This window comes from Panthera leo, chromosome E1, assembly GCF_018350215.1.
Source record: "Panthera leo isolate Ple1 chromosome E1, P.leo_Ple1_pat1.1, whole genome shotgun sequence".
Lineage (NCBI taxonomy): Eukaryota > Metazoa > Chordata > Mammalia > Carnivora > Felidae > Panthera > Panthera leo.
In genome coordinates this window covers 16,718,247-16,742,224 of record NC_056692.1, presented here as the reverse complement: position 1 = coordinate 16,742,224, position 23,978 = coordinate 16,718,247, and the positions used below count along the sequence as shown (strand labels likewise).

The 23,978-nt window shown below is 36.4% G+C and overlaps 1 protein-coding gene across 13 annotated transcripts in view; it reads left to right on the top strand.

Annotated features, from left to right (window-relative positions):
* The window catches only part of EFCAB5 (EF-hand calcium binding domain 5), a 166,696-nt gene that overhangs the window by 78,876 nt on the left and 63,842 nt on the right, over positions 1 to 23,978 (top strand). For all 13 annotated transcript variants that reach the window (XM_042916289.1, XM_042916292.1, XM_042916287.1 and 10 more), the window contains 2 exons: positions 3,877 to 4,032; positions 22,093 to 22,192. In XM_042916289.1, the coding sequence (XP_042772223.1) occupies positions 3,877 to 4,032; positions 22,093 to 22,192 (256 nt within the window). The remainder of the gene's footprint in view (positions 1 to 3,876; positions 4,033 to 22,092; positions 22,193 to 23,978) is intronic.

Below are 23,978 nucleotides of genomic sequence, written 5' to 3'. Positions count from 1 at the left end.
TCCATAATTTGTATCCCACATCTTCTTTATCTATTCATCAATCGATGGACACTGAGGCTACTTCCATATCTTAGCTATTATAAATAATGCTTCTGTAAAAGAAACACTCATGCACTGTTGGTGGGAGAGCAAACTGGTGCAGCCACTGTGGAAAACAGTATGGAGGTTCCTCAAAAAGGTAAAAATAGAACTACCTTATGATCCAGCAATCACACTACTGGGTATTTACCCAAAGAATACGAGAATACTAATTCAAAGGGATACATGCACCCCTAAGTTTATACCAATTTTTCATTTCTAACAAGCTCTCAGGTGATGCCCTCAGAGGTTCTAACAAGCTCTCAGGAGTTGTAGTCAAGGGGCAACATTTTGAGAATCCCTGATCTCATTGGATTTTTCCTTCTAAATAGATATGTCTACTGAGAAGACTTTTATTCTTTTTCTTGGTCAATTTTTTTACCTACCTCAAAAAGAAGCAGGAGCAATGGCTACAGAGAACTTATTACATGAAATACTTACACTCTGTACATACACAAGATCCTCTTCATGACTCAGTGAGAAAGCTACTGTGGTACGCATTTTATCAATTAAGAAACTGGGAAGTTCAGTGACTCAGCCAAGGTTACTCAGCCAGTATATATGGGAATTGGGATTTGAACTCAGATAGGTTCCAAAATGTGAGGGGTTTTTTTTTGTCTCCACCTTCTGGAAATGTTTAGAATCTGATGTCTTCTCACCACCTGCACTCTGTTATAAGCCATCATCATCTCACAACTGCCTTATTTCATTAGCTTTCTGACTGACACCCTTATTTTCACTCTTGCCTTTTTTTTAATATATGAAATTTATTGTCAAATTTGTTTCCATACAACACCCAGTGCTCATCCCAAAAGATGCCCTCTTCAATGCCCATCACCTACCCTAACCTCCCTCCCACCCCCCCATCAACCCTCAGTTTGTTCTCAGTTTTTAAGAGTCTCTTATGCTTTTCACTCTTGCCTTTTAAAATGAAAGGTAGGGGTGCCTAGCTCTCTCAGTTGGAAGAGGATGCAACTCTTGATCTCTGGGTCATGAGTTCCAGCCCCACATTTGATGCAGAGATTACTGAAAAATAAATAAACTTTTTAAAAAAGAAATATAGGTAAATTAAGCCAGTCTTCTGCTCAAGACCCTCCAAGGGCTTCCCATCTTACTTAAAGTAAAAACCAAAGCCTAACAAGCCCCAGGGCTTGACCTGGTCTGTCTGATGACCCCTGTCTTCACCTCTCTCTCTGTACTCCTCACTCATTCTGCCTCAGTCACATTAGCTACCTTGCCATTACTAGAAACCCCCAAGTATGTTCTCACCTCAGGGCCTTACCACTTTTCTAGGACAGTGCTCCTCACATATTTCCACATGGTTTACTCCCTCTTCTCCTTCTTGACTCAAATGTCACTTTCCCCATGAGGCAGATGCTGAGACGGATCCTGGTACACAGGTTATTTATTAGGGATCAATAGTTGTGAAGGGAGGGAAGCGTAACAGGATTAGGCAGAAGTCAGCTGCAATACAGGCCTGGTAAAGCCTCATCGATTCTGTATATAAGTGAAATCATAAGTATTTGTCTTTCTCTGTCTGGCTTATTTCACTTATCATAGTACCTTCTGGGTCCATCCATGTTGTCGCAAATGGCAATCTCCTTTTGTACGGTGGAGTAACATTCCACTGTATACATATACCACATCTTTTTTGTCCATTCTTCTATCGATGACACTTAAATTGTTTTCATATCTTGGCTATTGTAAATAATGCTTCAATGAACATAGGAGTACATGTATCAAATTGGTGTTTTCATTTTCTCTAGATCCAGAAGTAGAATTGCATGTAACTGTCCTGTTTTTCCAACACTGTTTATTGAAGAAACTGTCTTTTCCTCATTGTATGTTCTTGCCTCCTTTGTCATAGGTTAGTTGACCATACATGCATAGGTTTATTTCTGGGGTCTCTATTCTATTCCAGGGATCTATGAGTCTATGTTTATGCCAGTACCATGCTGTTTTGCTAACTCTAGTCTTGCAGTATAGCTTGAAATCAGGAAGCGTGATGTCTCCAGCTTGATTCTACTTTCTCAAGGTTGTTTGTGTTATTTGAAGTCTTTTGTGGTCCCATACAAATTTTGGGATTCTTTGTTCCATTTCTGTGAAAAATGCCATTGGTATTTTGAAAAGGAAAAATGTGAGTTCTTAACCATTACACTATTCTGCATCCCAAGGGAACACATAAGAACTTAATTGTACTCATTGATCCATCAGAAATAATGACAATTAGAAGGTTTCGGCTGCCAATGAAACTAAATATTTAGAAAACCTCTCTTACACTGCTTTAAATTTCCTCTTTTGATTTCTAAGTCAATTGAATATGGTTTACGATTCATTAGCATGGATTCAAGCCTAATGTATCTCTTACATAGTACATTCTAAATTTGCCTAGATGATATTAGTGAGGAAGTGAAATGTTTACTACATTCTTCATTTCAAAAATTATGCCAATGAAATATGCCAATAAAATATTCCATTTTAAGCAAGCTATATTAGTCTCCTTTAATGGTAAGAAACAGAAGCCAACCTGAGTTAATGTAGATGAAAATGAAATGTATGCAGTCCAAGAGCAAGAATATGGTCTGACTTCTGGAAGTCAGGGACTTGGAAAAATCAAGACTCTTCTTTCTGCTTTCTGTTTCATCTGTCTCTATATACTGACTTATCCTGCATCCTCCATTTACCTGGAGGAATCTGGCCACCCAAAACTCTTAAGTTTACATTCACAAGTCCAGCCCCTCTCAGAGGACAACCAACCATTTTCCAGTCCTAAGTCCCAATTTCTAGTGGAGAGAATCTGAATGGCTTTGTTTATATCAGGGATCATCCCCTGCTCCAATCATTTATGGCTATGGAAGTAGGGCGATTTGATCCAAATTGGACTCCCAGTACAAATTTGGCCACCACTGTGCTGGGACAGACAAGGAAATCATTTACTTATGAGTTGGGCTAACACTTCAAGAAAGGTTCCCTCAGAAACTCTTCCAGCACTAGATCCATTTGTCCCTTAACATAAGATCTTTATAGTCAAGTATAGATCAAGAATGTTATGTTCCTGACCCATAAAATGAGGGAAAATCCAGAAGACAATACACACTGGTGGTGAGGCTGAGGAGGAATGGCCACTCATTCATTAGTACTGGAAGAACAAAAAAGCCCAAGCCTGATGTAAAATCCTACCCAAAAAACAGATGCATTTACCTTCTAAGCTAACAATCCCACTTCCGGGAATCTGTTCAATAGGGACCAAGAGAAATGGCCCATAAGTGTAGATGTCTTCAGACTCTATACTTTCAAAAAAAAAAAATAGACAAAGGATATCTTATTATAATATCAGAAGATGCAGAAACTTTGCACAATCCCCGTTCTTTATACTCCAATAATTAAATGTAGCCAGTCTCGGAAAACACATGGTTTTATATGCCATTCATCAAAAGAAAACTGCATCCAATTTTTAGAATGATTAACTTACAGGCAATGTTTTATAACTGCTGCTATTTCATGCTGGGAGGTAAAAAGTGTGCTCCGTATAATGCTGTTGTGGTCTAGAGGGGAGTTGCTCCAAAAATATTTAGTCTCACTGGTGTATGGTTTTGGTGTATGGTTTTGTATTAATTACCTCTGTCTGCAGCACAGCTGAAGAATAGTACTAACATGAAAATGCTTTATTCACGTGACAAGCAAATGATAAGGAAAAAATTGTAGCCAATAATTTCATACGCATCAACTGAATCCCAGGGAAAATCCAAGTAAAGAGCCCTGTTTTAAATCAATCATTTATCTTCTTTTTCTCTGCAGTACATCTCCTCATACATTGCAGACTTTAAAAGTGAAACGTTTGAGAAACTCCTTAAGCACCTCTGTCATTGTGCAGATGAATTCCGGGAGATCATAAAAACGGATATGCGGAGGCAGATGTTTGCTGAACTCTTCCTGTGTTGTGACCGTGGGAAGGTAGGATAAGACCTTAAAGCAATACTTCTCAAACTATTTTTTTTGTGAAGGACTGGATTTTAGGTTGTTGTGGATGGTGATGTTTTTAATTGCTAAACCGTTGTGGACTAACACTCAACGAAAACGGATTGCTGGGGGGGGGAAAATGCACGTACAAAAGACAATCCACATTTTTTATTATTAGATTCAAATATGATTTATCTGTTACTTTCTCAAATTGCTATACAATTTTTTAGATACTATCCTCAATTTCTATACCTTTCTTGTCACAGACTGGTACCAGCCTATAGACCATGTCTTCAATGGCACTGCCATTTTACAATGTACAACTTGTCTCTTTCCATTCTTAAGAATGTATTTTTTTAAGATTGTTTTTGCTTACTCTCTTTGCTGCTGGCTTCCTATAGAAAATAAATTGTTGGGAATAGGAAGCTTACCACATTGTATTATGCTGCTTCTTAAAATAAGAAAAGTTTATATCAAAAAGTATTTCGGGAGACCGGCAGAAGATGGCGGCGTAGGAGGACGCTGGGCTCTCCGCGCGTCATGCTGATCACTTAGATTCCACCTACATCTGACTAAATAACCCAGAAAACTGCCAGAAGACTAGCAGATTGGAGTCTCCGGAGCCAAGCGCAGACGAGAGGCCCACGGAAGAGGGTAGGAAGGGCGGAGAGGCGGTGCGTGCTCCACAGACGGGCGGGAGAGAGCCAGGGTGGAGGGGCGGCCCGCTGGCTGGGCAGAGCCCTGGAGTCTGGCTTGCAAAAGCAGAGGGGCTGGATGGAGTGTGTTCCGACAGCAAGCGGGACTTGACATCTGGGAGGTTATAAGCTAACAGCTCTGCTCGGAAAGCGGGAAGGCTGGAGGACAAAGGGAGGGAGAGTTGCTGAGCCGCGGGACGACAGAGCTCAGTTTGGCGGGGAACAAAGGCGCTCGCCAGCGCCATTGCCCTCGCCCATCCCCCAGCCAAAATCCCAAAAGGAACCAGTTCCTGCCAGGGAACTTGCTTGCTCCGGGCAAACACCCAACACTGTGCTTCTGCGGAGCCACCCCTCCGGCAGCGGGTCTGACTCCCTCCCGCTGCCACAGGGCCCTTCCTGAAGTGGATCACCGAAGGAGAAGCGAGCTAAGCCTGTCCCTCCTGCCCCCGTGCACCTTGCCTACCCACCCCAGCTAATACGTCAGATCCCCAGCACCACAAGCCTGGCAGCGTGCAAGTAGCCCAGACGGGCCACCCCACCCCACAGTGAATCCCCCCCTAGGAGAGAGGAAGAGAAGGCACACACCAGTCTGACTGTGGCCCCAGCGGTGGGCTGGGGGCAGACATCAGGTCTAACTGTGGCCCCGCCCACCAACTCCAGTTATACATCACAGCACAGGGGAAGTGCCCAGCAGGTCCGCACCACTCCAGGGACTATCCAAAATGACCAAACGAAAGAATTCCCCTCAAAAGAATCTCCAGAAATAACAACAGCTAATGAACTGATCAAAAAGGATTTAAATAATATAACAGAAAGTGAATTTAGAATAATAGTCATAAAATTAATCGCTGGGCTTGAAAACAGTATAGAAAACAGCAGAGAATCTCTTGCTACAGAGATCAAGGGACTACGGAATAGTCAGGAGGAACTGAAAAACGCTTTAAATGAGATGCAAAGTAAAATGGAAACGACCACGGCTCGGATTGAAGAGGCAGAGGAGAGAATAGGTGAACTAGAAGATAAAATTATGGAAAAAGAGGAAGCTGAGAAAAAGAGAGATAAAAAAATCCAGGAGTATGAGGGGAAAATTAGAGAACTAAGCGATACACTAAAAAGAAATAATATACGCATAATTGGTATCCCAGAGGAGGAAGAGAGAGGGAAAGGTGCTGAAGGGGTACTTGAAGAAATAATAGCTGAGAACTTCCCTGAACTGGGGAAGGAAAAAGGCATTGAAATCCAAGAGGCACAGAGAACTCCCTTCAGACGTAACTTGAATCGATCTTTTGCACGACATATCATAGTCAAACTGGCAAAATACAAGGATAAAGAGAAAATTCTGAAAGCAGCAAGGGATAAACGTGCCCTCACATATAAAAGGAGACCTATAAGACTCGTGACTGATCTCTCTTTTGAAACTTGGCAGGCCAGAAAGGATTGGCACGAGATCTTCAATGTGTTGAACAGAAGAAATATGCAGCCGAGAATCCTTTATCCAGCAAGTCTGTCATTTAGAATAGAAGGAGAGATAAAGGTCTTCCCAAACAAACAAAAACTGAAGGAATTTGTCACCACTAAACCAGCCCTACAAGAGATCCTAAGGGGGATCTTGTGAGACAAAGTACCAGAGACATCACTACAAGCATAAAACATACAGACATCACAATGACTCTAAACCCGTATCTTTCTATAATAACACTGAATGTAAATGGATTAAATGTGCCAACCAAAAGACATAGGGTATCAGAATGGATAAAAAAACAAGACCCATCTATTTGCTGTCTACAAGAGACTCATTTTAGACCTGAGGACACCTTTAGATTGAGAGTGAGGGGATGGAGAACTATTTATCATGCTACTGGAAGCCAAAAGAAAGCTGGAGCAGCCATACTTATATCAGACAAACTAGACTTTAAATTAAAGGCTGTAACAAGAGATGAAGAAGGGCATTATATAATAATTACAGGGTCTATCCATCAGGAAGAGCTAAAAATTATAAACGTCTATGCGCCGAATACCGGAGCCCCAAATATATAAAACAATTACTCATAAACATAAGCAACCTTATTGATAAGAATGTGGTCATTGCAGGGCACTTTAACACTACACTTACAGAAATGGATAGATCATCTAGACACACGGTCAATAAAGAAACAAGGGCCCTGAATGATACATTGGATCAGATGGACTTGACAGATATATTTAGAACTCTGCATCCCAAAGCAACAGAATATACTTTCTTCTCGAGTGCACATGGAACATTCTCCAAGATAGATCATATACTGGGTCACAAAACAGCTCTTCATAAATATACAAGAATTGAAATTATACCATGCACGCTTTCAGACCACAATGCTATGAAGCTTGAAGTCAACCACAGGAAAAAGTCTGGAAAACCTCCAAAAGCATGGAGGTTAAAGAACACCCTACTAACGAATGAGTGGGTCAACCAGGCAATTAGAGAAGAAATTAAAAAATATATGGAAACAAACGAAAATGAAAATACAACAATCCAAACGCTTTGGGATGCAGCGAAGGCAGTCCTGAGAGGAAAATACATCACAATCCAGGCCTATCTCAAGAAACAAGAAAAATCCCAAATACAAAATCTAACAGCACACCTAAAGGAAATAGAAGCAGAACAGCAAAGGCAGCCTAAACCCAGCAAAAGAAGAGAAATAATAAAGATCAGAGCAGAAATAAACAATATAGAATCTAAAAAAACTGTAGAGCAGATCAACGAAACCAAGAGTTGGTTTTTGAAAAAATAAACAAAATTGACAAACCTCTAGCCAGGCTTCTCAAAAAGAAAAGGGAGATGACCCAAATAGATAAAATCATGAATGAAAATGGAATTATTACAACCAATCCCTCAGAGATACAAACAATTATCAGGGAATACTATGAAAAATTATATGCCAACAAATTGGACAACCTGGAAGAAATGGACAAATTCCTAAACACCCACACTCTTCCAAAACTCAATCAGGAGGAAATAGAAAGCTTGAACAGACCCATAACCAGTGAAGAAATTGAATCGGTTATCAAAAATCTCCCAACAAATAAGAGTCCAGGACCAGATGGCTTCCCAGGGGAGTTCTACCAGATGTTTAAAGCAGAGATAATACCTATCCTTCTCAAGCTACTCCAAGAAATAGAAAGGGAAGGAAAACTTCCAGACTCATTCTATGAAGCCAGTATTACTTTGATTCCTAAACCAAACAGAGACCCAGTAAAAAAAGAGAACTACAGGCCAATATCCCTGATGAATATGGATGCAAAAATTCTCAATAAGATACTAGCAAATCGAATTCAACAGCATATAAAAAGAATTATTCACCATGATCAAGTGGGATTCATTCCTGGGATGCAGGGCTGGTTCAACATTCACAAATCAATCAACGTGATACATCACATTAATAAAAGAAAAGATAAGAACCATATGATCCTGTCAATCGATGCAGAAAAGGCCTTTGACAAAATCCAGCACCCTTTCTTAATAAAAACCCTTGAGAAAGTCGGGATAGAAGGAACATACTTAAACATCATAAAGCCATTTATGAAAAGCCCACAGCTAACATCATCCTCAATGGGGAAAAACAGAGCTTTTTCCCTGAGATCAGGAACACGACAGAGATGCCCACTCTCACCGCTGTTGTTTAACATAGTGCTGGAAGTTCTAGCATCAGCAATCAGACAACAAAAGGAAATCAAAGGCATCCAAATTGGCAAAGATGAAGTCAAGCTTTCGCTTTTTGCAGATGACATGATATTATACATGGAAAATCCGATAGACTCCACCAAAAGTCTGCTAGAACTGATACATGAATTCAGCAAAGTTGCAGGATACAAAATCAATGTACAGAAATCAGTTGCATTCTTATACACTAACAATGAAGCAACAGAAAGACAAATAAAGAAACTGATCCCATTCACAATTGCACCAAGAAGCATAAAATACCTAGGAATAAATCTAACCAAAGATGTAAAAGATCTGTATGCTGAAAACTATAGAAAGCTTATGAAGGAAATTGAAGAAGATATAAAGAAATGGAAAGACATTCCCTGCTCATGGATTGGAAGAATAAATATTGTCAAAATGTCAATACTACCCAAAGCTGTCTACACATTCAATGCAATCCCAATCAAAATTGCACCAGCATTCTTCTCAAAACTAGAACAAGCCATCCTAAAATTCATATGGAATCACAAAAGGCCCCGAATAGCCAAAGTAATTTTGAAGAAGAAGACCAAAGCAGGAGGCATCACAATCCCAGACTTTAGCCTCTACTACAAAGCTGTAATCATCAAGACAGCATGGTATTGGCACAAAAGCAGACACATAGACCAATGGAATAGAATAGAAACCCCAGAACTAGACCCACAAACGTATGGCCACCTAATCTTTGACAAAGCAGGAAAGAACATCCAATGGAAAAAAGACAGTCTCTTTAACAAATGGTGCTGGGAGAACTGGACAGCAACATGCAGAAGGTTGAAACTAGACCACTTTCTCACACCATTCACAAAAATAAACTCAAAATGGATAAAGGACCTGAATGTGAGACAGGAAACCATCAAAACCCTAGAGGAGAAAGCAGGAAAAGACCTCTCTGATCTCAGCCGTAGCAATCTCTTACTTGACACATCCCCAAAGGCAAGGGAATTAAAAGCAAAAATGAACTACTGGGACCTTATGAAGATAAAAAGCTTCTGCACAGCAAAGGAAACAACCAACAAAACTAAAAGGCAACCAACGGAATGGGAAAAGATATTTGCAAATGACATATAGGACAAAGGGCTAGTATCCAAAATCTATAAAGAACTCACCAAACTCCACACCCGAAAAACAAATAACCCAGTGAAGAAATGGGCAGAAAACATGAATAGACACTTCTCTAAAGAAGACATCCGGATGGCCAACAGGCACATGAAAAGATGTTCAACGTCGCTCCTTATCAGGGAAATACAAATCAAAACCACACTCAGATATCACCTCACGCCAGTCAGAGTGGCCAAAATGAACAAATCAGGAGACTATAGATGCTGGAGAGGATGTGGAGAAACGGGAACCCTCTTGCACTGTTGGTGGGAATGCAAATTGGTGCAGCCGCTCTGGAAAGCAGTGTGGAGGTTCCTCAGAAAATTAAAAATAGACCTACCCTATGACCCAGCAATAGCACTGCTAGGAATTGATCCAAGGGATACAGGAGTACTGATGCATAGGGGCACTTGTACCCCAATGTTTATAGCAGCACTCTCAACAATAGCCAAATTATGGAAAGAGCCTAAATGTCCATCAACTGATGAATGGATAAAGAAATTGTGGTTTATATACACAATGGAGTACTACATGGCAATGAGAAAGAACGAAATATGGCCGTTTGTAGCAACGTGGATGGAACTGGAGAGTGTGATGCTAAGTGAAATAAGCCATACAGAGAAAGACAGATACCATATGTTTTCACTCTTATGTGGATCCTGAGAAACTTAACAGAAACCCATGGGGGAGGGGAAGGAAAAAAAAAAAAAAGAGGTTAGAGTGGGAGAGAGCCAAAGCATAAGAGACTCTTAAAAACTGAGAACAAACTGAGGGTTGATGGGGGGTGGGAGGGAGGGGAGGGTGGGTGATGGGTATTGAGGAGGGCACCTTTTGGGATGAGCACTGGGTGTTGTATGGAAACCAATTTGACAATAAATTTCATATATTGAAAAAAAAAAACTAAAAAACAAAACACAACACAATGAAGCCGATCAATAATACCAGAAGCTGGTTCTTTGAAAAAAAATCAATAAAATTGATAAATTTTCAATTTTACTTTGAGACATTCACCAAAATGATCAAATGATATACCATGAAAGTGGTCTCAATAAACTTAAAAGAATTGAAATCATATTGTGTATGTTCTTTGGCTACAGCAGAATCAATTAGAAACCAATAACAGAAAGATACTTGAAAAATGCCCAAATATTTAGAAATTAAAAACACACTTCCAACTAACCAATGGACAAAAAAATATCATCAGAGAAATTAGGAAATAGTTTAAAATATTAAACTAATTAAATAATGATAATTAAAACTAATAATTTAATGACAATTAAACTAATTAAATAGTGATAATTAAAACACAATGCATTATAATTGGAGCAATACAGTGGTGCTTAGAAATTTATAGCTTAGAATGCTTTTATAAAGAAAATAAGAGAGGTCCAAAATCAGTGATCTAGGCTTCCATCTCAAAAAGCTAGAAAAGTAAAGCAATACCAAATAAATAACAACTAAGTAGAAAGAAGGGCATGATAAAGAAATGGGCAGAAATTAATGACATAGAAAAAATACAGTAGTAAAAATCAATCAAAACAAAAGCTGGTTCTTTGAAAAGATTAATATAATTGATGAATCTCTAGGTAGACTAATCAAAGAAAAAAAGGGAAGATACAAATTACTGATATCAAGAAAGAAAAAGGGGACATCACTACAGAGCCTGAAAACATTAAAAGAACAATGAGAGAGCATTATGAACAACTTTTTGTCAGTAAACTTGCAAATTAGATTAAATGGACAAGTTTCCTGGAAGACACAAATTACCAAGTCTGACTCAAGAGGAAATAGAAAACCTAGATACTCTTATATGTATAAAGAAATTAATTAATGCCATTAAAAACATTTCCGCAAACAAAACTCCAGGCCCAGATGGCTTCACTGATTAATTCTATCAAACATTTAAGGAAGAACTAATTCCAAACCCATGCAGTCTTTCAGAATATAGAAGAGGGAATACATCCTACTGGTTTTATGTGACCAGCATTATTCTTAAATCAAAACCAGACAAAACTCTTCCAAGACAAAAAACTATACACTAATATCTCCCCTGAACAAGATACAAAAATCTTTGAGTTAGTTTTACTTATTTAGTTCAGTAATATATTAAAAAAGTAATATATCAGTATCAAATGGAGCTTAATCTAGGGATGCAAGGTTGATTAATGGTAAAATTCAATCAAGTCAACTCACCACATTAAGAAATTAAAAAAAGAAAAGCTGTATGATCATCTGACAAAATTCAACATCTATTCATCATTTAAAAAACAAAAACAATAAATCTCTTGGCAAATAGAAATAGAATTTCTTCAACCTGATAAAGAGCATCTATACAAAAACTTACAGTTATACTTAATGGTAAAAATTTTAATGATTTCCTCCTTATATCAGGTGTCCACTTTCACCACTTTTATTTAACATTGTCCTGGAAGTAATAGCCAGTGAAATAAGGCATGAAAAGAAAAAGAAAACTCCTTCAGGAATTACATAATCTTCTATGTATAAAATCCTAAGAAATCTTTGAAATAAAAATTTTTATCTTTGAAGTAAAATCTTTGAAATAAAATCTTTGAAATACCCACCAGAACATATACATGATTTAGTAAGGCTTCAGGACATACAGTCAATACACAAAGATCAATTTATTTCTATATATTAGCAATGAACAATTGGAAGATGAAATTTTAAAATTCCATTTGCCTGGGGTGCCTGAGTGGCTCAGTCAGTTAAGCATCTTACTTTGACTCAGGTCATGATCTCACGAGTCATGGGTTTGAGCCCCGCATCAGGCCCTGTGCTGACAGCTCAGAGCCTGGAGCCTGCTCTGGATTTTGTGTCTCCCCCTCTCCCTGCCCCTCCCCTGCTCACTCACTCTCTCTCTCAAAAATAAATACAACATTAAAATTTTTTTTAAATAGATAAAATAAAATGCCATTTGCATTAATATCACACACACGAAATAGAGATACATTGAACAAAGTACTTGCAATGCCTATAGACTAAAAACTAAAAAACACCGTTGAGAGAAATTTTAAAAACCTAAAAAACAGAGAGAGCATTTCTCATTTGTCTCAAAGACTATATTCATAAATCAAAAGGCTAAATATTATTCGTTCCCAAACTGACCTATAAATTTAACACAGTTCCAACCGAAATCTCAGTGAACTTATTTGTAGAAATCAACAGGACTAGTTTTACATTTTACATTTTTTTAAATGTTTATTTATTGTTGAGAGAGAGAGTGATAGACAGAGTGTGAGTGGAGTGGGGTAGAGAGAGGGAGACACAGAATCCAAAGCAGGCTCCAGGCTCTGAGCTGTCTGCACAGAGCCTGACGAGGGGCTCGAACCCACGGACCATAAGATCATGACCTGGGCCAAAGTTGGTGGGCCAAAGTTGGACACTTAACTGACTGAGCCACCCAGGAAACCCTGACAGGACTGGTTTTAAAATCTATATGGCATTTCAAAGGATGCAGAATAGCCAAAATAATTTTGAAAAAGAACAAAGTTGGAGGAGTCGCACTACCTGATTTAAGGATTTACTATATATCAACAGAAGTCAAGAACACACAGTATTGGTGTAAGGATAGACAAACAGACTAATGGAACCAGGTAGAGTCAGACATAAAACCACATGTGCACAGGCAATTGCTTTTCAACAAAAAGTGGTGCCTAGGATAATCTTTTGAAATAAAGGTTCTGGAAAAACTGGCTACCAACTCTAGGGGGAAATAAAAGTACCTCAAGCTTTACCTCACACGATACAAAAAAAAAAAAAAAAAAAGCTTGAAATAAACTTTAGACCTAAATGTTTAAGGTAAAAATCAAATTTCCAGAAGAAAACATGAACCTTAAAAGAAAATTTGATAAAAAGCAATTTTAAAATTCCATTTTTGGAAAGACACTATGAAGAAAATGAAAAGGAAGCTATAGACTGGGAGAAAATATTTGCAATACATTTAATGACAAAAAATTTGAATCCAGAACCCATAAAGAACTCCTATAACTTAATGAAATAATTCAGTTAAAAATGCCATGGACATGTCAGAAGAGAAAATATATGTATGCTCAATACATGGAAATATTTCAGTGTCAGTCATCAGAGAAATGCAAATTAAAACCATGAGCTAAAAATTACACCCACTTAGAATAGCTAGAGTTAAAAAGACTGCCAGTGCCAGTACAGCATCTATTCATGATTAAAAACCTTCAACATGGAAGGTTTAGAGGAAACATACTTAATAAAGGCCATATATGAAAAACCCACAACTAATATCATACTCAATGGTGAAAAACTAAGAATTTTCTTCTAAGACTTGGAGCATAACAAGGATGTCCACTCTCACCACTTTTATTCCACATAGTATTGAAAGTCATAGCCATAGCAATCAGACAACAAAAAGAAATGAAAAGAATCCAAATTGGTAAGGAAGAAGTAAAACTTTCACTATTTGCAGGTGACATGATACTCTCTATAGAAAACCCTAAAAACTCCACCAAAAAATGACTAGAACTGATAAATGAATTCAGTAAGGTAGCAGCATACAAAATCAATATGCAGAAACCCATTGCATTTCTGTACACTAATAATGAAGTAGCAGAAGAAGAAATCAAGAAAACAATCCCATTTATAATTGCACCAAAAATAATAAAATACCTAGGAACAAACTTAACCAAGTCAGTAAATAACCTATACTGTGAAAACTGTAAAACACTGATGAAGGAAAATGAAGACGACGGAAACAAATGGAAAGATATCCCATGCTTATGGACTGGAAGAACCAATATTGTTAAAATGTGCATACTACCCAAAGCAATCTACAGATTTAATGTAATCACTATCAAAAACCAACAGAATTTTTCACAGAACTAGCACAAATAATCTTAAAATTTGCATGGGACCACAGAGACCTTAAAGCCAAAGCAATCTTGAAAAAGAAGAATAAAACTGGAGGTATCACAGTCCCAAATGTCAAGATATTAGTACAAAGCTATACTAATCAAAACAGTATGATACTGGCACAAATATAGACACAGAGATTAATGGAATAGAATAGAGACTCAAGAAATAGCCCCTTGTTGGTATGGTAAATTAATTTTCAACAAAGGAGGCAAGAATATGTATTGGAGAAAAGATAGTCTCTTCAACAAATGGTATTGGGAAAACTGGACAGCTATAATCAGAAGAATGACACTGGATCATTTTCTTACACCATGCACAAAAATAAACTCAGAATGTCCTAAACACCTAAATGTGAGACCTAAAACCAGAAAAATCCTGTAAGAGAGCACAGGCAGTTATTTATCTGACATCAGCCATAGCAACATTTTTCTAGATATGTCTTCTGAAGCAAGGGAAACAAAACCAAAAATAAACTATTGGGACTGCATCAAAATAAAATCTTCTGCACAGCAAAGGAAACAATTCACAAAACTAAAAGACAACCTACTTGAACGGGAGAAGATATTTGCAAATGACATATCCAATAAAGGGTTAGTATCCAAAATGTATTAAGAACTTTTAAAACTTAACACCCCCAAGACCAAATAATCCAATTAAAAAATGGGCAGGAGACATGAACAGACATTTCTCCAAAGAAGACATCGAGATGACCAACATACAAATGAAAAATGCTCAACATCATTCATCATCAGGGAATTGCAAATCAAAACTAAAATGAGATATCACCTCACACCTGTCAGAATGGTTAAAATCAAAAACACAAGAAACAAGTGTTAGCAAGGATGTGGAGAAAAAGGAGTGCTCAGACACTGTTGGTGGGAATGCAAACTGGTGGAAAACAGTATGGAGGTTCCTCAGAAAATTAAAAATAGAATTACCATATGATCCGGTAATTCCACTACTGGGTATTTACACAAACAACACAAAAACACTAATTCAAAATGATATATGTACCCCTATGTTTACTGTAGCATTATTTATAATAGCCAAATTATGGAAGCAGCCCAAGTATCCATTGATAGATGAATGGATAAAGAAGAGGTGGTATATGTATACAATGGAATATTACTCACCCATAAAAAGGAATGAAATCTTACCATTTGCAACAACATGGATCAATCAGGAGGGTATAATGCTAAGTGAAGTAAGTCAGTCAGAGAAAGACAAATACCATATGGTCTCACTCATCTGTGGAATTTAAGAAACAAAACAAATGAACAAAGAAAAAAAAAAGACAAACCAGAAAATAGACTCTTGGCTATAGAGAACAAAGTGATGGTTACCAGAGGAGAGGTGGATGGGGAGATGAGTGATATAGGTGGAGGAAATTAAGAGTCACTTATGATGAGTACTGAGTAACGTATAGAATTGTTCCATCACTCCATTGCATACCCAAAATTAATATAACACTGTATGTTAACTATACTGGAATTAAAAAAAAAAACAAGACTGACAATGCCAAATATTGGCAAAGATATGAAGCAACTAGAATTCTCATATATTGCTGATAGGAATGGAACAAACACTTTGGAAAACATTTTGGCAGTTTCTTAAAAAGTTAAACATATAAGGACACCTGGGTGGCTCAGTTTGTTACAGCTTGGACTTTGACTCAGGTCATGATCTCATAGTTCGTGGGTTTGAGCCCATGTCCAGCTCTGTGCAGACAGTGAAGAGCCTCCTTGGGATTCTCTCTCTCTCTCTCTCTCTCTCTCTGCCCCTCTGCAACTCTCTCTCTCTCTCTCAAAATAAATAACTTTAAAAATTTTTAATAGAGAAAAAGTAAACATATATTTACCATATGAGCCAGCAACCAGCAATTCCACTCCTAGCTATTTACCAAGAAGAAATGAAATAAAATTAGAAAAAATGAAAAATATGAATATTCAAAGACTTGTTTGCCAATGCTCTTAGCAGCGTAATTCACACCTCCAAACTGGAAACAACCCAAGTGTCCATCAACTTGTGGATAAACACATTGTATTATATCCTTACAATGGAATACTACTTTGTGATAAAAGGAGATGAAGTACTGATACACACAATAACATTGATGAATTTCAAAAATATTATACTAAGTGAAAGAAAGAAGACATAAAAGAATGCATACTACATGATTTCGTTTATATGAAAATCTAGAAAAAGGAAAACTAATCTATAGCAGTAGAAAGCAGAATGATAGTTTTCTGGGGCCATGAGTACAAAGGGGCACAAGGGAACTTTTTGATTTAATGAAAAAATCTATATCTTCATTTTGGTGGTAGTCATGTGGGTGTATATACATTGTCACAAGTCATTGAACTCTACGCTTAAAATTGGCTCATTTTATTGGATGTAAATTATACTTCTTTGAGGTTGATAAAAAAACAAGAATGCTCATAGTATTATTTATAATAGTAAAAAACTAAAAATAGTACAAATGTTTATCAATAATGGTATGATTAAATAAATCTTTATATATTAATTAATATATATTAATAAATCTATATATATTAAAGATTTTAATAATAAATCTTTATATATTAGTGGATTATTATGTAGCAATGAAAAAAATTACAGAAAAATTAAACATGAATAAAATTTATGGATATAATATTGAACAAAAAAGATACAAAAGGGTATATACTATATAATTTCATTTATATGAAATACAAAAATAAGCAAACTAATCTATAGTGAAAACATCATCATAATAATAATAATTACCTTTGAAGGAATTATTGACTAAGAGATGCCATGAAGGAGCCTTCGGGCAATTATGAAAATGTTCTATATCTTTATCTGAGTGGTACTTACATAGAGTATACAGTATAGTATAGGTAAACATTCGCTGAAATAAACATTTGGTATTTGCACACCTTGTTACATATTTATTATTCCTCAATGAAAAAATATTTTTAAATTGTCACTGTGGTTGCTTGGGATGAAGTGTCTTTTGAAGGAAGGGCTTTAAGAGACCAAGTGGCTGTTGCATTTAACCATAATTACAGTAAGTGTTGACTACAAGGGCTGTCAGTGGATGGGCTTCATTTCATTACATTGGAGATATTGTAGAAAGTAAAAGACAAGCTCAGGGCTTTAAATTCTCAGCTCAAGTTGCAGTCAGAAAACGATAAAATTTTCATAATGGCTCTGAAGGAATCTCTATTTCTTTTATTTTTAGGGCAGATGTGGATGAAAAATCAGCCTCTAAATTTAATGTAACAGGATTAAAATGCAAGTTGAATTCACAGAGTTGTCAAGTCTCTTATAGGAAAGTCAGCATGCTACTTGGAAAATAGAGGGACCTTGAGACTTGGAATGTTTACGTTTGGATGGAAGCTAAGACTTGAAGTACAAATCTCTCTAAGCCTTCCTTGGCAGCAGAAGCAATCCCTTCTCTCCTGTTTGAGAATATTAGCTTTTCTTTCCTTCTAGCCCCCATAATAACTTCACTTAAGGCACTTAGCTTGCAGGGGGATGTCTATTTTCCTTAAGGCCCACCTGTCCAACATTCATTGCCATTAGACCCAAAGTTGGAGTCAGATCTCAGCATGTCCCAACAGGACTAGTCAAATCTGTACTGAGAGGTGATTGTTGGTACTCTAAGGGAATAGTAAGTTTTTACTAATTCATAGCAGCAAAAACCTAGAGAATATGTGTGGGGACTGATTATAAAACTTTTAGACTAGGAAGGATAGATATAAGTTTGGATTGGCTCGAACTAGTCAATATTGTTATACTTAGAAAATTTACTTAGCAATAATATTTTGAGTATCTGTGAATGGTTTTAACAGTTTTCTTGGTAGGTAAATTGAAACCTTGACTCAAATATGGCTTATGTTCAATGAGATTGAATACTCTATAGTATTCTTGGAATACTATAGAGGAAGAAATCCAAAAGCTTATAAGGTTGTTAAAGTTGATTTCTCTTATGTAGCCTGCCCATTATGCACCTTTACCATATCCCCCCAGAGGGCACAGATGACACTTTCTTGAGAAGTACGTTAATGAGGAGAAGACTAGTATCTCCAAAAAAATCTCTTTGGTAGCTGTCCTCTGTAGGCTGAAGTTGATGGTAGTAGATAGTGCCATTGAAATTATGGGATTCCAGAATGATAGAAGACATGGTATTTAACTGCCAGAGACAAGATCTACTGGTCAAAGTCAGTGCTCATAGATATCATAGATAAATGGCATTTTAACTCAATGCCCAATGTCAAGGTCCATATTATAATGAATTCATTTTGTCTGGGACTTACACTGTGGTTATTTACCTACTTACTGAATGTATACTTGGAATTACCACAATGAACAATAAGAATTAAAGTAGCCATCTGAAAAGTTTGACCGGTTTCCTTAGAGTTACATAGATAGGATGTCTATTAAATTATTACTAGAGTTATTCACAGAAAAGCTCTAACTATGAGGCTAAAAACATGAGTTGAGACACCTCAAGGGAGAGTCTTGGCTTCTCATCCACTTTCCAGACTTAAGCCAATTTATACACCCAGAATTCTTTGATTGAACAGGAGTCTGGCTCTCTTGAGAAAGAATCCTACAAGACTGCCTCAAACATATACTGTAGATCTTACTGCAAGCATTCCTCAAAATACCTGTAGCCATTTACTAGGGTGATATACATTGGAAAAAGGAAAATATCCCAGACTTTCAGAGATTACCAGACACTGACTGCAAGTTAATACTAATTCCTAAGATCTCAAAATCCCCCAGTGGACCACTGGTTAAAATTAGAGCTTATAGGTGTCAAGTGATAAATGCTATTTTGGTCCCCCAATTAATCTTTGGATTTAGCTCTGTTTGTTTCTGGTTCCTGAATGTATAATTAGAATAGACATACTCAGCGACTAGCAGCATCCTCACAAATTAGGGACTAAAGGATGTCATGGTAGGAAGGACCACATAGAAACTCCTGAACTTTCTCAGTCTGCCAGAATGGTAAAAATAAACAAAAATAACAAAAACAAAATCATTCCACAGAAATTAGATATAAAAACACACGAATGAAGGTTCAGAAGAAGTAACCCTATCACATTCTTGTCTAATTCTCCTGTTTTGCCTATGCAGAAGATAGATCTTAAAGAATGTTTGTAGACTATTACAACTCCATTTGCAGTTGTTATCCACTGTGTGGAATCTTTATTGAACCAAACTGACACAACCTCCTCATTTACAACTATTGGTTTGTCAAATACTATTCTCTCTAGAGCAGTTTACAAGGACCAACAGATGTTTGATTTAACCTGTCAGCACTATACTTTTACTGCCTTGCCAGAGCAATAAGCAGCCCTCTTTCTTTCTATTAAAATCTATTATGCAGACATTTCACAGAATGTCAGATCTACTAACCACGATGATTTCCATCATGGTGATTGGATCTGCTGAGCATGATGCTTTAGATGTTTTGGTACAACCCATATGTGTCAGAGGGTGAGAGATAAAAACCATACAAATTCAGGGTTTACTACCATGGCAATATTTTTAGCATATCCTGAAACATGACAGGATATCTCAAATATGAAGCAAATATGTCGCCTGCCACTAAAAAAGAGGAACAATGCTTATTGGACCTTTTTACATTTTAGGAACAACCTTTACTCTTATATTCTGTTGTTACACATTAAATGAGCTGTTAGCTACTAAAGTCCTAGAGAAAGAAAAGGCTTTGTAGGTTTTGTACTCTACAGTGCAAAAACTCTTCTTTACTTTATACCTTAACACCTAGATTATCCTACAGTATTTGAAGTGTATGGGGCGAATTGGAATGTTATGGCAAGTTGCAATAGAAGAATTACAGTGTAGATTACTTGAGTTTTGGAGCAAAATTATACCCTCTACTAATGTTAACTATTCTCCTTTGAGAAACAGCTCCTGGTGTGATTATACTGTGATAAAACCATATGCTTATTATTTGTATACTTTTCTGTATGTATGTTGTACTATAAAAAAAGGTTTACTTTTTAAAAGCTATATAGAAATTAAGGTCCAAATATAGCAAAAACAATTATAAAAAGAAGAGCAAGCTGGGGAGGATTTCCCGGGTTTTTCAAAATAAAGCTGTATTTACAGAATATTGGACCTGACATTAGATTTATGAGTATGTGAGAATTTAGCATATGACATAGGTAGCAATAGATATCAGTAAGAAGAGCCTAATCAACAAATACTAAGTTGGAATAACTGGGAAAAAAGTTAAAATTAGATTTGAGCCTCCATAATGAGGAAAAATAGGTCCTATCTAATCAAAGACCTAGATATGGAAAACAAAATTATAAACATTTTAGAAGCCCATACAAAGTATAGAGCATGCCTTTAAACCTCAGGTAGGTAATATTCTTAAAGAATACCTCTAGTAAGCACAAATCATAAAAGAAATAATCAATATATTTGACTTCCTCAAAATTAAAAACTATGATATGACTAAACTCACCAAAAGTTAAATTAAAAAATAAGAGATAAACTGGGAAAGGGTATTTGCTATATAGATCACAGAATGATCATTGTCAAAAATTTACAAATTAGTAAGAAATAGGCAACTCTAACTGAAGAAAGGAAAAGGACGTAAAAAAGCCATTCATAGATGAGAGAATGCAAATACATAGTAAACAAATGAAAATATTTAATGTCACTAAGAATCAGGGAAATGCAAATTAAAATAACTAGATACCATTTTTTATCCATCAGATTGAAAAAAAATTGTAACCTTTAACAATATCTAGTATTGGCATGGATATGGGGAAATGACATTCTTATTCAGTAATGGTGAGAAGTAAATTGTATAGGTGTTTTGTTGAACATTTAGCAATAACTACTAATAGTGAAAATGCACATAGTATACAATCCATTAATTACACTTTTAATTATTCCCTAAAGGAAATGTTTACAGGTGTACTCAAGGAGATGTGTATAAGGAAATCCATTGCAGCATTATTTGAGTATCAAAACACTGGAAATGATTGAAATGCCAATCAGTAAAGGGACTTAAAAAAATTACAGTGTTTTCATATTATAGAATAGAAAACAGCAGCTAAAAGGAATAAAGTATATTTCTTTACATACATGAATTGATCTCAATGTTGAGTAAGTAAAAGCAATTTTAAGAAGTACACGTTTTATGATGTCAACAATATATTTTAAAGTACATAAAACATTTCTGGGTGTTGGGAACACAAGTGTTAGTTTTATCATTTTCTCTATTTTTCTATAATTAAAATGTTTCTCAAAATAAAAACAATGCGAAAAATAGAACAAGTAGGGAGCAGTTAATTGTTTCAAGTGTCATACTCAGATCAAATTAGATAAGAACTGAGCATTGTACATTGGATTTAACAATTAAGTCAGTAACTATTTGTTAAGCATATATTTAAGTGCAAGGTATTTTGACATGTCACAGGATGGGGAAGTAGAATATAAGCCTGAAGACAAGGTATAACTTTCCTGACTTTGACTCCTCAGCTTTTATTTACGTAATGATGGTAGTAGTGGTGATGATAAAAGCTTCAATATGCCATATTACATTTACACAAAAATCTCAAATTTTCTGTGACAACTAATTGCAAACTTCCTGCTTAGGTAGGGTTTTTGGGTCGGCAGAGGACATTGGCCTTGCTGGAAACATTCTATGACCAAAGTTCGAAAATGCTCAGAAGTTTGCTGCGAAACCCAAGACAATGTAAGTGCCACTCAAAGGGAGTGTGCTCAAGCTGGAATGATGTAATACACCGCCATAATAAAAGCCATTCTATTCCCATGGGATCCCTTCACATGACATCTCCCTTAGATCATGATAGCTATATCTAACTGTTCATTCCCCACACAATTCACTCATCACAACTAGATGTATTTTTCACTATAGTGCAACACTAAAGTTGTCAAGTTAGAACTCAATTTTAAGTTCATTCAAATGAAGAGGTGCTTGAGTGATAATCTGAATATTTTGGAAATTAAGTTGGTAATGGTAATTCTAGTTTTAATATCTAACTTAGAATTCTAACATTTCTAGGTTTTCTTCTCCCAAGCGTTTTTACTTGTATGCCTTTATTGAAATAATACAGTAAAATGTTTTTTATGTTACTACCAAAACAAATAGAATTATGGGTTTTATTTTTATTTTTTAAAGAAAAAAGTCTCTAAATTGATGGGTTTTCCAAAGAACGTCAATATTTTAGTTCTATGTAAAACTAGTTGGATACTTAAAAATCTATGGGTGATATAGAGTAATCCTGAAAACTGTGGGAATCACACTTTTATAGCATGGCTACTAAATGTTTTGGGTGAGAAAGGAACAGTTTTGTGTCATGAATCCCACTACAGAGAGTGGTCCTGGACACCAGGTTTGTTTTGTTGTTGTTGTTGGTGGTGGTGGTGGTGGTGGTGGTGGTGGTGGTGTTTAAGTGGAGTTCTGGTGAATGCTATATAATCTTTCCCTAGATTTATGAAACAGGTGTTCATATAAGTTGAGGAGGAAAAGAATTAAGGAATGAAAAAGAAAGAAAGGTGGAGAATAAGAAAGGGGGGAAATTAATATTGGGAAAACATAGTCCAGGGAATGATAGTCATGGATAGAGACTTGCCTTATTTTGATATTGCAGATATTGAAAAGGTATTTGAGGTGGAAGACATGTGTCCTCCCCCTAATCCCTATGCTGTGCTTATTGTGGGAGGACCAAGAGTAGATAAATTCTTTTTTAATTTTTATTAAAATTTAGTTAACAAGCAGTGTAATATTGGTTTCATCACTTGCATACACCGTGCACTCCTTAACACCCATCACCCATCTAGCCCATCCCCTGCCTTCCATCAACAAACCCTCAGTTTGTTCTCTATAGTTAAGAGTCTCCTGTGATTTGTTTCCCTCTTTTCTTTTCTTTCCCCCTCTTCCCATGTGTTCATCTGTTTTGTTTCTTAAATTCCCCATATGAATGAAATCATGTAATATTTGTCTTTATCTGGGTGACTTATTTTGCTTAGCATAATACATTCTAGCTCCATCCATGTCATTGCAAATAGCAAGATTTCGTCCTTTTTGATGGCTGAGTAATATTCCATTGTAAATATACCACATCTTCTTTATCCATTCATCAGTCAATGGACATTTGGGCTCTTTTCATAGTTTGGCTATTGTTGATAATGCTGCTATAAACATTGGTGTGTGTGTACCCCTTCAAATCTGGATAAATTCTATTTGTTTTGGCAGTTTTAAGCAACTCTGCAAGTAGAAAAAGAAGAATCATGTTCATTTCCAAAGCCACACCTTTTAGGAAGAGATGATTTCTAACTTACAGTAGTGAGCATCTTTTATGTTCCTTTGAATATCTTTTTGCCTCTTGTGTTGGAGGGAAAGCTGTCATTTATTTAAAACAATAAGCCTATGTTATAATTACTGTGATCAGTGCTGTTTTGCATTAATTTACTGGCTCTGATTCTGCATTATAAGATCAATTGTTTAAGTAAATATT